We start from the raw sequence: 13,679 nt of genomic DNA, 5'->3' as shown, positions 1-13,679 counted from the left end.
CATAGAGCTTTCCAACTGTAGTTGCAACTCTGTTCTGAGTAATGTGTCCACCCTAGTAGCCAGCACTGCAGCAGCAAGCTCCATCCTGGGGATTGTGATCTTCTTGAGAGGAGCTACTCTTGCCTTTCCCATCATGAATGCCACGTGAATGTTGTTATTGTGGTTTACCAGTCTCAAGTAGCTCACTGTGCCGTACCCCTGCTCACTTGCATCCGAGAAATGGTGTAGTTGTGCTTGGATCTGTTGGCCAAAGTCATTGGGCTTGATGCACCTTTTTACCTTGAAGTCAGTAATCTTCTGAAGATCTAGCTTCCATGTAACCCACTGCTTAGAAAACTTCTCAGGTATGTTCTCATCCCAACCGTAGCTAGTGCTACACAGCTCTTGTAATAGCAACTTGGCAGGCAGAGTGAAGGGTGCAAGGAACCCAAGAGGATCATAGATGGAGCTCACCATAGATAATATTCCTCTCCTTGTGTGTGGTTGTGGCTTGATGCTGACATTGAATGTAAAATTGTCATCTTCCACACACCATTGCACTCCAATTGCTTTCTCAGTTGGGAGTCGATCTCTGTCCAGGTTCAGCTCCTTCAGTTCTTTAGCTCTGTCAGCTTCGGGAATTGAAGACAGCACCCTGCGACTTTTGCTTATCCATTTAGAGAAGTGGAAACCTCCCCTCTGACATGCAGCTGTGAGCTCTTTGGCCAGCAGGATAGCTTCTTCCTCTGTAGCAACAGACTTTAGGCAGTCATCCACATATATGTTTTTCAGTATTGTGTCAATCACTTCAGGTCTGAAGTACTCCCTATTATCCATTGCTGTTCTTTTTAATGCGTAGCTAGCGCAGCTGGGTGATGACACAGCGCCAAAGAGATGCACAGTCAGCGGTACTCAGAAGGGGGAAGGCTTGTGTCCCCACCAGGCCACCACAAGAATCTTAAAACGTCTGTATCTTTTTCGGGCACCTTGACTTGGTGAAACATCGCTTGGATGTCCCCCATCATTCCTATTGGCTCCTGACGGAATCTCGTTAGGACTCCCAAAAGGCTGTTAGTGAGATCAGGACCCTGCAGCAGTTCGGAGTTTAAGGATGTGCCTTTGAATGATGCTCCACAGTCAAAGACAACTCTGAGTTTCTTTTCTTGGGGTGGTAGATCCCATGGTGAGGTATATACCAGACTTTACCCTCCTTTTGCTTCAGCTGCCCCTGTGGCACTTCTTCAGCATAACCTTTGTCAATGACATCACTGAGAAATCTGGTATATTCCTCATGAAATGATGCATTCCTACGAAGCTTTCTTTGCAGGCTGGAGAGACGTTGCTCAGCAACGTGGCGATTATCTGGCATTGAAACATCATTCCTCCTAAAAGGTAATCTTAGACTGTAGTGTCCATCCACAATGTTTGATGAGTCTTTTGCTATTTGCATGAATTGATTGTCCTCTGCTGACATTTCCTTTGTGTCCTGATAGGCCTTTTCACTGAAGTCTGTGTTGTATTGTGTGATCAGTAACTCCTGTAAATTGACCAAAGAAATTCTGTTCACTGAGGCGGTATTGCTGTCCTTTGCGATTCCTCCTCTCAACGGGCCATTGACCACCCATCCCAGTAAAGTCCTGCATGCGTATGGGCCCTCTCCTTGGCTATTAATAATTTCTAATGGTTCCATAACTTTGGGTGCATTGGTGCCAATCAACATGCCGATTTCTGCATCAATGGTAGGGAGTTTGATTTGACTGAGGTATGGCCACTTTGATAGATCCTTTTGATTGGGAATGTTATGTTTGGTGACAGGCATGATTTTCTGGGTGTAGATTTCTGGGAGAGGGATGAACCTGTTGCCATGTAGCTCACTCACTTCCAGTCCTGTGATGATATGACTACTCACAGTCTTTTCTTGGCCCATGGTGCGAAGAAGGATGTTTGTTTTCTTTCCTGACGTGTTGAGCTGGTTCATGAGCTTGCTTGTGCAGAATGAAGCTGTACTTCCAGGGTCAAGGAACGCATACGTTTGAATAATTTGATTTCCTTTGTTAGATTTTACATTAACAGGCACAATAGATAACCCACACTCCTCTTCCACTTCACCGGCCCCAATATGCCCACATGCTTTTAGAATAGCCTTCTCTCCGGTCCTTGAGGTTTCAGACCTTTCACCTCTTTCCAATTGTCTTTCCTTTTCTTTTCCTATCTCGAGCACAGTAGGGTGAGATTGGTTGCACACTTTACATGTTAAGCGGTTCTTGCAGTTTTTGCTCATGTGACCTGGTACAAGACAACCAAAACAGATTCCTCTTTCCTTTATGAAGCTTATCTTTTCTTTGTGCATTTTCTTTTTTTGTGAGAAACATGCATCCATTGTATGTCCACCTGAACAGTACAAACAGGAAGCTTGGGGGGTGCTGCTGTGAGGCTGGGGAGATGTGGACTGGCAGTCAATGTTTGTAATACTGGTGGCAAAGCTGCTGCTAGTGGATTTTGGCCTCTTGTTAATACTTGCTTTGAAACCCAGCTTTGCTGTGTTGACAGTTTGGTCCTGTATACAGCCAAAGACAGGGTCTGTTAATATCTTCACATGATGCTCAATGAACTTGACAAGGTCGCTGAATTTGACATTGCTGTGCTGCCTTTCCATTAGCCTGTAGACTTCTGATCGCCACCTCTCTCTGAGTTTGTATGGTAACTTTGTAAGCAAGGATTTAAGATTTGAAGAAAGATCCAATTCCTCCATGTAGGTGATTTCCTCCATTGCATTACAGCATCCTCTTAAGTACAATGCAAAAGCCTGTAAAGCCTTGGGGTCCTCAGGTTTAATTTGAGACCATGATAGGGCTTTCTCAATGTATGCGTTAGCGATTTTAAACTCATTGCCATAATGTTCTTGAAGAAGCTCTTTAGCCTTTTGGTATCCCCTTTCTGGATCCATGTATAGGCAGGTTCTGACCAGTTCACGACACTGCCCCCTGGTGTACTGTTCCAAATAGTACAGCCGGTCTTTACCACAGAGAGTCTTAGCTTCAATTGCATGCTCAAAGGCCCTTAGAAAGGATCGGTACTCAACTGGATCTCCTTCAAAGACCTTTATGTCCTTTTGGGGTAACAAGGAATGGTGTTGTTGCAGAACTAGAGAGGCATTAATGTCATTCTGTTTTTGTAATATGCTGTACAGAGTTGTGTCTCTTATGGAATTTTCTTGAGTTGTTGGCTCACCTTTTCCATGTGGTTGTGTTGGTTTCAAAGTGGGGTTTTGTGATGCCTTTGACTTCCCTCGAGCAGGATGGTGCAGTGAGTATCCATACTGGAGTCCTTCCTTTGGCCGCACACCTTGTATATCCACTCTTTCATCCTTTGTGTAATCCTCTTCCCTTGCAGAGATTACATCCTTTTGTTTTCTTTGTTCATAATATTCGTTCCTTCCATCCATTGTTGGCTGTTTGTCTTGAGTGTCCAGAATGTTGAATACAGAGATTTTAGCATCAGTAGCTTCTAACTGGGATTGCAGCTCCAAAGTTTCCTTTCTTTTCCTTAGTTGCTCCCTTCTTCTATCTAGCTCCTGCTCCTCCTCCTCCAAAGCATGCCTGGTCCTTAATGAAGTTAGTTTTGCCATTAGCGCAGCTTTCTCTGCTTCTGCACAGATACGACCAGATGAACTTGATGAGCGTTCACTTCTTTGTTCACTTCTTTGAGACCTTTTGGAGACTCAAGACGCACTTTCCCAAAGAGAATGCTCCTTTCCTGTTGCACACTCAGACATCCATCTTGTCACAAAAATAATAAACTCGTCAATGCTAGTCAATTTTGATTGAAACCAAGCTTCACTCTCACGTTTTTCTTCTTCCTCGTTTAAAAGTATGTGATATGACAAGTGTGAGTCTTTAAAGCTTTCCGTCAAAGCATTATATTTGACCATATTCTCCTGCACTTCCTCTGCATTCATGCGGTCCTCCGTTAGCTCCTTAATAATGTTGCTTCTGCGCTTAAGATGTCCCAATCTGGCTTGTCTGGATAGACGCAGGCTTGAAACATCATCCCCCTCCAATTGGGTTTCAATTTGACTCAGATTGGCCACAGCTACTCCAATCAGTTCGTTTTCATTAATTTTGCTGATTATTTTTCACTTGTATATCAGCATTTATGAATCGGCACACTTTAGAAAGTTATTTTCAAATAGTTCAATGCCGTAGTGTGTCTGCTTGCGCCGTTCATTAATTATATTACACAGCGGATATCCAAATTAAATAATTCTGTTTCAATGTCCAACAAAGTCACTCCAATAGTGCTCCTTAATTAAGATATATGTCTTCCTAAACGGAATAGTTCCAATCCATCCAGTTTTTTCCACAATTTGTACACTTTTGAGACTTCTGAACTTTATTTACCCCTGTGGTGTTTCCTGGTTTGCGCAGTCTCCATTGTTCCTTTGTCTGGATGCCACTGCTCCATCACAAACTTTTCCTCCGGTTTTTTATCCAAAAGCAAGTTTTTAGACTGTTGTAGTGACCACGATATCCATTTGTTTTTTGTCCTTTGTTTGTGGCTCACTCGTGGGGTTGACCGACGAATAGACACTTGTAGTTTGAGAGAAAAAATATAAATCTCCAAATGCGATTGAAAAGTAAGATAGTTTATTTCCAAAAAAGGCAAAAATAAATAAATGTTTTTAAACAAACTATTTGAGTGATATTTCAATGCTAAAGCACAATAAAGAACCAAGCTGTGACGCTCCCAACCAGCAAGGTCTAAAAACTGTTTGCTTCAGTCAGCCGCACCAGTAGGTTGCAGCACCTCTCCTTTTATGCTGCAGCAGCTCGACCTGCAGGAGTAACGCACTCAAATTAAATAATAAATAATATACACCACAGAATCTAAGGTTATACTCTAAAAAGATAATATACTATAATCTAAGGAAATGGCTCCGACAGTTAATGAAGGTTGTTTTTGTCCAGGTGTTGTTGAAGTTGGCCAGCAACCACTCTTTCAAGGATTTTTTAGATGAAGGAGAGGTTAGAGATGGGCCTGTAGTTATTCAGGTCAGCTCCAGGTTTTTTGAGTGTTGGTATTATTGAGGCAGTTTTGAGGTTTGGCGGTACAGTTCCAGTTGCGAGAGACGAGGTAATGATTATTGTGATCAAGGGGCAGGTAGAGGGCACACAGGCTTTAACAAGGGCAGTGGGGAGTGGGTTGAGCTGACAGGTAGTAGGTTTGGATTTAAGGATGAGTTCAGTGATGGAGAACTCACTAGCTGGTGAAAGATTGGACAGGGTGGGAATTAGCTGGTGACTGGTGGAGCTCAGCCACTGTGGGTCGTCTTTGGAGGTGCTGGATGCAGCCAGTTGCAAGTGGATGGTGTTGCTATTGAAGAAATTCAGAAAAAGTCATTGCAGTCATCAGATGAGATGTCTGTGGGGAGGGTTGTGGGAGGTTGAATTAGGTGTCTGACGGTGAAGAAGAGGTTTCTCGTGTTACCTTTTCCAGAACTGATGAGGTTGGAGTAGTAGGAGGACTTAGCGGTGGTTTGAAGGCGTTCTTGTAAAAGCAGAAGTGTTGAGGCTGGCAGTGATTCATCTTGTTGCATAACAGCAATCAACTTCCACAGATGCACACCTGTATACAGCACACAGATTTTAACACTGATGCGTGTGTGTCTGTTTGTGTGCTGTGATTATTGCTGTCGTTTGGCAGATCTTGTTTGAACAGCCTGGGAACTTCACAATCTGGGCTTGATTTGTTATCAACATGCTCACACACATTTTGTTCCACACTTGTCCTCCTACTCCACTGCTGCTCAATTCAGTGCGCGCACGCACACACACACACACACACACACACACACACACACACACACACACACACACACACACACACACACACACACACACACACACACACACACGCTCTTTAAACGACTAGGCTAAATGTTGTTTGGATGTGTACTTGATATTTAAAATAAAAACATTATTGTTTCAGAGGTTTTTTCCTTTCTTTTGCTCATTTGTCACACAAACTTTAGAAACACATTCAGTCTCTCCATTCAAGATTTTTTTCCTGGACAATAAAGCTTGCTGCTTCTTATTCTTGCCATCTGTGCACTTAACTGAAATTAAGGTTAGGAAAAACAGGCAGTACTGTGTGTTCTCAGGACAGAAACAAACTGTTTTATAGGGTGTGAGTTTTGCAGTGGTGGTAAGTAGTTAAGTATTGCACACATATAAATTGGCCTAAACTCCATTCCATTACAATTTAGAAGCAACTATTATGGAGTACTATAGTACTTTATTACCCAACATGTATTGTACTGCAGTTGAAAGTTACAGCATTTAAAACTAATTCACCTAAACACCAGTGAAATGCTCTTTTTCGATTTACATTACATTTACAACTCCCAATTAGGTAACTTTTTAGATGCATGATTTCAGAAATAATTTATTTTTCCCACAGTAAGGAAATGTACAATTTCATTAGATTCAAATGTGTACTCTTCTGTACATCTTCTTAAGTGAATAATCTGAATACATCCTGTACCTAAACATTTCCTTCTTTTGCTCTCTGTCAATTGTTTTTTCAATACTTCAGTGCAGAATACAACAAATACTTAATTGTCATTTATTCATCAAATATCATGTCACTCTCAATTGACCTTTCGCAAAGCCACGCCCCCCCTTGGTTACTGTTGCTAGTCCGACAAGCTGAGAGCCAGATGCGTTAAACAAAGCCATAATGGAGGGTCTCCGTAACGTCGGAGTCGCCTTAACAGACTCATTTTGGAGCAATAACGCAGCAATATCCTCCAGATCCCGACAAAAGGGGCTACAATACGCTATGGAGGGTTATATCCACAGTATAAACATTAGAAAAGAGGGAGGCACAACCTCAATAGAGGCACTTGCATACAAGTCGCAGTGCAAGAGTGAAAAACCACATGAGCTGTATGTCAAATTCGACGGAATTATTATTATTATTTTGGAATAAAACAATACAATCACAAGAAGCATTAAATGTTGTAGTTTGTCTAAAGTTAACTACCGTTTCCTTGGTGGCTTTCTGCATCCACCTTGTTGTTCTTTTGTGGGGGTCGGGGTGCCCACTTGTGCAGCAGGATTAGGGAAGTCGGCAGTAGGCTTTCCATTAACAAAATGCTACAAAGATTAAAGCAAAATATAAATGAATGATTGCCTGTTGGCTTTCTTGTTTGTACTTTGACCACAGGTAGACTAATAACGGAGCTCAGCTGTTCAGACATTATTATGCATCAAGTGATATACATGGTCAAAACGACCTAGAAGCACACAGCTTACAGCTGTAATCGTGTGACTTTAGCTAACGTTAGTTAGTGAAATTAGTTAATTAAATTAGTTAATTTTTGAATGTAATCTTTGCTAGCTAGCTAGCTACGTTAGCACGTATTTACCTTGGAGCAAACGTATTTGTGTTTGTTGATATTCGCCATATTCAGCTGGGCATGGGGCCTGCCGCATTTCTTTATCCACTGGCGGCATCTCTCCTCTCGGGTTTTGGGTTTAGGAAACGGGTAAAATATCACCCCCCCCTCTAAGCTTATGGGATATCTGCTATCCGATTTGCAAAGACCATAAGCACAACGCTTCACCATTTTCACAGTGAATTTGAACGCTAAGCTTGTCGGACTTCCACAGGGAGCCGCGCACGTGATCGAATATGATTGGACAACGGGCATTTAGGGGCTTTGCGAAAGGTCAATTGCAACTTCTCAAGTTATCCAACAAAACAAGATGTTGTCTGAAAAACTGGATATTTTTCACAACTTTCTGACATTTTGTTGTTGCAAATGATCAACTCAGATTGAAGTTCTCCTGATTCAGTTGTACATGTTTGAGTTTTAGACAGTTTTTCCAGTGAAACAAGATAGAATTGTCTAAAAATGTTTATTTTTAAAATATTATGTAATGGAACCTCCCATGAGGTGCTGCCGTTGCCTAGCAACCATGACACGGAACAGTCTTTTGCTTTTGTACTTTCATCAGATGATGACATCATAGCAAGGTGATGACATCATTTTGGAATGCCTTTGGTTTCAAAGCCATTTCCAAATGATGTCATGACAGCATTCTCAAAAGTTTGCAAATAGGACCCACATTCAGATTCCAAATCGCTTTCGGTAGTTTTAACACACCAGCGCATACCAAACATTTACAGAACACATCTAAGATTATCTGCAATAATTATTCAGGAACAATACCATGGATAGACAAGGAACACCACAGACAATGAACACACTGGAGGTTAGGGTGGATAATGTTCGTCCCCAGGTGGAGAACTTTTATAAAAGCATAACTAAAGAACAGTTGCAGTTGTTAGATATCGGCACCCCAGATGACGCAACTAAAGTTTTGTTGGCAGAACTTATTTTAAGCACTGTAACATCTGTGACTTCACACTTGTTGAAGGGCATTGTGAACACAAATGTTGTTGTGTCGGAGGAGAGTATTGTGTTAAGTATGGGCACCACACTCACTCAGAGTGTTGCCGACGTCTTGGGCTTGAAGGAAGGAGTGCAGAGTGTTAGCTCGGAGCGCTTGAAAACCTTGATCAGTAAAGAGGTTGCAAGAAGTCTCGTCTCTTCCCTCACCAGTATGCACTCTGCAGAGTTTACAAATGGCCAGCATGTCACTCAACCTAACAGACTTAATGCTATGGTTGGTCATGCCACCAAAATGTTAAAGGAATTTGCCGCCAAGACGAGATTATTGTGCTCTCCACCAAAAGAACACTTGTTGCTGGCAGAATCAAAAAATTACGAAGATATGAGGCAGGCAAGCAACAGTGACCACTCTCAGTCCCCAGTCAAAAGTGCAAGGACTGAGACCCCAGAGAATAGCTCATCCCCTGGCAGCTCTGACTCTGCAAAAAGTAAAACTGTCCAGGACATAATCAACAAGGAGGTGAAAGAGATCATTGGACCTCTTCTGACTCCTGTGTCTGATACTGACTCCGAGATTGTGCGGTCTCAAAGCTCTCAGGAGAGTTCAGTTCTTGCAGACGATATTGCAATGGCAATAGCTGAAGGACTGGAGGGTTTCGAGGAGATGGCAGCTGCAGCAACCTCAACATCAGAAAGAACAGATAAGCGCAAACTTTCTTTGGAAGATATAGAGCGCAAGATAAGGAACTTTTTTACGAAACACTTTGCAAAAGCATGGATACTTCGCATTTTTGCACAACTGAAGTCTACATTTCAGAAAGGCTCCAAAGCTGACAGCAGGTCCACAGTGCAGTCACTTATGGATGATGTAGATCGTCTGCTTCAGCCAAGGAATGGGAAAAAAACACAGGTTGGAGATCAGATTAGTGTGTTCAAGGGTCTTAACACTATTCCCAGTGCTGGAGTCCTTGTGTTCACAAAGGAACTGACTGATATCCTCCTCTCATACCTCCTCAAACATGAATTGCCTGATGTTTTCTCAATTCAAAAGCAGGCACCTCGCACATCAGTGGCTCCTCAGCCCTCAACTCACACTGACACATTAGTGTCACATGCGGAGATGCGTATTGAGGTACAAAACAAAGTGTGGGATTTCATGGCACTCATGAAGTGGTGGCGGAAAACTCAGGTTGGTGGCCACAGTGATAGAGTACAAAGTGCCCTTAAGGACAGCCAGTCACTGGTACGAACATCGGTGAGAGTAGTCGAAACGTCCAAGGAAACAAAAGCGGCCATCAAAATAATCATGCAGAGGCTGGTTTCGAGGATTTTTATGAAAGCTAAAGTGGACTGCGCCCTTGAAAACGTTAATGACATCGTTAGTCGTCTGTATGAGAAAACAATGGCCGATATCGAGTGGGTTGATTTTGGTACCAAACCTGGGGCCTTGAAAGATCTTGACAAGGCCATTTTCCGGGACCTATGTAAGGTGTACGGCTGCGCGGAAATGGTGCTTAGCTCTTTGTACTTAGAGGATCCTGCACTGGAGAAACACATTGCCGGCTTCGCCACTTATCGGCTGACGACAACACCAAGACAGGGTAGCCAAATCTGCAGATTCTTCTCCTCAGTGGGCAGAACCATCTCAGATGTCTGCAGGAAAGGGTCTTGTATTATTTAAGTAAAAGGGTTTTTGGAGGTTTAGACCGGGTACTCCGGGTTCCCTGTGTTCAATGAATGAAACAAAAACAACAGCAATCCATTTTTACTTAGTTTGTTTTCTGACTGTATGTTGGGTTTTCTCCAGAATTTTCCGGTTTTCCCGTGTTCAATTAATTTAAACATCTGATTAATTAAACAAAAAAAAATGTCTTATATTGTATTCAGCTTGAAGGAAGAAAAATGCCTTTTATACTTAAAGATAATAACTTATTTAAGATATTGTTTGCCATCAAGCCCTGCCCTACAGGTTCAGGCTTCGTCAACAGGACTCGAAAGTAAGGGTTCGATTCCCTGTCCTGAGCCTTTTCTTAGTTTGTGTTCTGACTATAGTGATATGTTGGGTTTTCTCCGGGACTCTCCGGTTTTCCCGCGTTCAATTAATATAAACATCTCATTAATTAAACAAAAAAAAATTGCATTCATCTTCAAGGAAAAGGGATATTGAATAAATAAACCTTTTAAATGTCTTTTTTTAGGTGTTTCAAACAAACACTTAAATAAATAATCAAAAATAAAATGCAACTAAATAACTTAAAAGCATGCTGTTTAGTATTTCTTACACACTCCTTAACATCAGCTTACACAGCCTGTAATTGTAGTGAGGACACAGAATGTAATTATACATACGTGAACACAAGTATCACTTTTCAACTGTGCTCATTCAGAGGTGTGTGTGTAATGTGTGTGTGTTTTTGTGTGTGTTTGTGTGTGCAGTGTATGTACAGGTTTCAACATGTGTTTTAATGTTTTTATTACAGATTTTAGAAGTGAATTTATAATCTGATATTTAAAGAAATAAACATCCATTTATATATGAGTTACATGTGTCTGTGTCCATTTCAACGTGTCTTTTTATGAGTCTGTTTTAAGGATTTCGAAGTGTTACAGTATTTTTTTTATAGGAAGAAAATCACACATGTTCTGTGTGTAGTTGGGTGTTTGTGCAATGGATATTTACATGTATATGTATATAATTATCACATAATTATTTCCTTTTTCATTTGCGTGTGTAAGGAAGGTGTGGGTGTGTGTGTGTATACATGTAATGAATATAATCATTATATTAAATGTATGTGTGTGTCTGGTGTTGGTTGGCAGGTGTAAGCAAGCCTTCTAATGCTTCTATATGTAGGAACAATCACTTGTGTGTTTATAATTCCGTGTATTCTCTGTGTGTGTGTGTGTGTGTGTGTGTGTGTGTGTGTGTGTGTGTGTGTGTGTGTGTGTGTGTGTGTGTGTGTGTGTGTGTGTGTGTGTGTGTGTGTGTGTGTGTGTTTGTGTGTGTGTGTGCGCCAGTCACAGAGTGGGTCTCTGTTGCCTCGCTCATAGTGAGCGTCACCATGGCAACGGCACTAGCAGCGCAGTGTGAAGTGGAGGAAGAGCTTGTGGTACTCAGCATGATGGAGATTATATATTTATTTATATATACAGAGAGACTGGTTGATGATGTCATGTATTTCACTATAACATGCTTCTCATTTGAATTGAACCTTTTTAATTAAGGTTATTTAACACATACAGTGTAGCATTAGCTTGTGTGTATCTGTGTGTGTGTATTTAAATGCTTCAGCCCAGACGGGTTATCAGTTCACGGTCACAATAGTTAATGATCAAATTGAAACCCAGGAAGAGCAAAGCTGAGACAAAAAGAGAGGGAGGGAGCGAGGTGTGTGTCATACTGAGCATGCTCTTTGTGCTAACTTCCTGCTCTCCTCTTCCTGACAGAAAACAGCATTCAGAGAGAGACCGGCGTTCAACAAGAACAGAGGAAGACGAGCTGAGTAGAGGCTCAGCTGAGGAGAATTCAATCCATTCTGAGGATAAATCATAACATTCAGACTGACCTGTGGATGATTCCGTTTTTCATTCTTTTTTTACCCTGTATATTTTTTAAGGTGAGTCATTAATCGGAACAGACATGAACATTTTGATAATCGCAGTAATGTGTCACCTCGACGTCTGCCTGGGAGATGAAAGAATTGCAACTTCTTTGAGAACCTTTCCTGTTTAAGTGAAACATTGGGAACTTAAGGGGATTTATTTTTCACATTGAACTTTCATTTTCAGTTTTTACGTCACTGTTATTTTACTCTTTACGGGAAACGTTTTCTTTTCTCATAAAAGGAAGAGAAGGAGGTGACTGGCCAAGTTTCTCTAAGAGGAACTCAGATATAATTTGCATTCCAGTTTGGTTCTCACAGGGGACAAGTCCTCCCTTGTGTGTGTGACTGAGTGTGTTTTTGTGAAGCTGAGTGTCCCTCTGCAAGACATTAAAGTGTCTCGGGGGGCAATATCCGGGCCTGTGTGTCTCTTCTGGGATCATGGGATCAGAAAAGGACTCCGAGTTACCTCACTCCTCGGTGAGCGGCATCCCTAACCCTAAGTGCCGTGCGGCTGGCAAACGCCACGGCCGCATCTCCTTCCACAGCCTCTTCCACAGCAAACGGGGTGCCAGGGGCCCCAAAGGAGCAGCAGCCACCCCTTTATCCCATCTCCACCAACATCACCACACACAACAACCGCTTCTCCCTTCTGCCTTGAGCTCAGCACCCCCTGCAGCCTCTGCTACTCCCATAACAACCACCGCCACCACGACCCCCCAGGACGCTGCCTCCGGCACGGCCTCAGAGCCACTCTCCTCCAGCCAGCCGTCCCTGTATGGAGCCCCTTCCTCTGGGGATGCCAGCCTCCTGGAGTGCCCCCTGTGCCTGGTGCTCCAGCCCCCCGAGCAGCTGCCTGAGCTGCTGGGCTGCAGCCACCGCTCCTGCCTCTGTTGCCTGCGCCAGTACCTCCGCATTGAGATCACAGAGAGCAGAGTCCAGCTCAGCTGCCCTGAATGTGCCGAGAGACTGTCTCCGCGGCAGGTGGCGGACATCTTGGACGACGCGGCCCTGCTGGAGAAGTATGAGGAGTTCTTGCTGCGGAGGTGCCTGGCCTCTGACCCGGACTGCCGATGGTGCCCGGCGCCTGACTGCGGGTAAGAAACTCTCCATCATGTCCTCTCTGCTGAAATCTTTCTAAAATCATATTGGTATTCCCCAAACATGTTTCCTTATTGCAAAAACCACCTAACCAAGAGATTACCCAAATTAGGGAACCTTTCCTGAATATGAAAAGACCAAAAATGAAGCAGCTTTGAAGTTATGGCAATTACAAAGAGGCAATTACAAAGAAGACAGATAAAACCATCAATACAAAAATAAAAATATTTAGAAACAAATTTAAACCACCTGATAACGTTTTAAATGTTCCGCACCATGTACTATAAGGTATCCATCTATTAACTAGTGCCAAGAAGATTCAATTGAAATTGGATGCAATGTGCTGCACCTGGGTTTGAAGAGGCCCACAGTAGGCATCGGGCATCACTGTGCTTATTTCAGTTTATGATATTTAACAAACAGCTGCCAGGCTACATGTTTTTGTTTCTGGATTGCAACATATATTTTTTTGTAATGAAACTTCAGTAGACCTTAAGGTTGACATCAAAGTGTGAAAATGGACTGTTACAACCTCTCAAAGTCCAGGTTGACATATTAAAATTGCTTGTTTTCAATCG

The 13,679-nt window shown here is 42.5% G+C and overlaps 1 protein-coding gene across 1 annotated transcript in view; it reads left to right on the top strand.

The window, feature by feature from the left end:
- The window catches only part of rnf19b (ring finger protein 19B), a 53,204-nt gene that overhangs the window by 19,511 nt on the left and 20,014 nt on the right, over positions 1 to 13,679 (top strand). The window contains exon 2 of the mRNA XM_079655339.1: positions 11,846 to 13,097. Coding sequence (XP_079511465.1) covers positions 12,442 to 13,097 — 656 coding nt within the window. The 5' untranslated portion in view covers positions 11,846 to 12,441. The remainder of the gene's footprint in view (positions 1 to 11,845; positions 13,098 to 13,679) is intronic.

This window comes from Notothenia rossii (assembly GCF_949606895.1).
Source record: "Notothenia rossii genome assembly, chromosome: 10".
Lineage (NCBI taxonomy): Eukaryota > Metazoa > Chordata > Actinopteri > Perciformes > Nototheniidae > Notothenia > Notothenia rossii.
This window is presented reverse-complemented; position numbering and strand designations above follow the sequence as displayed.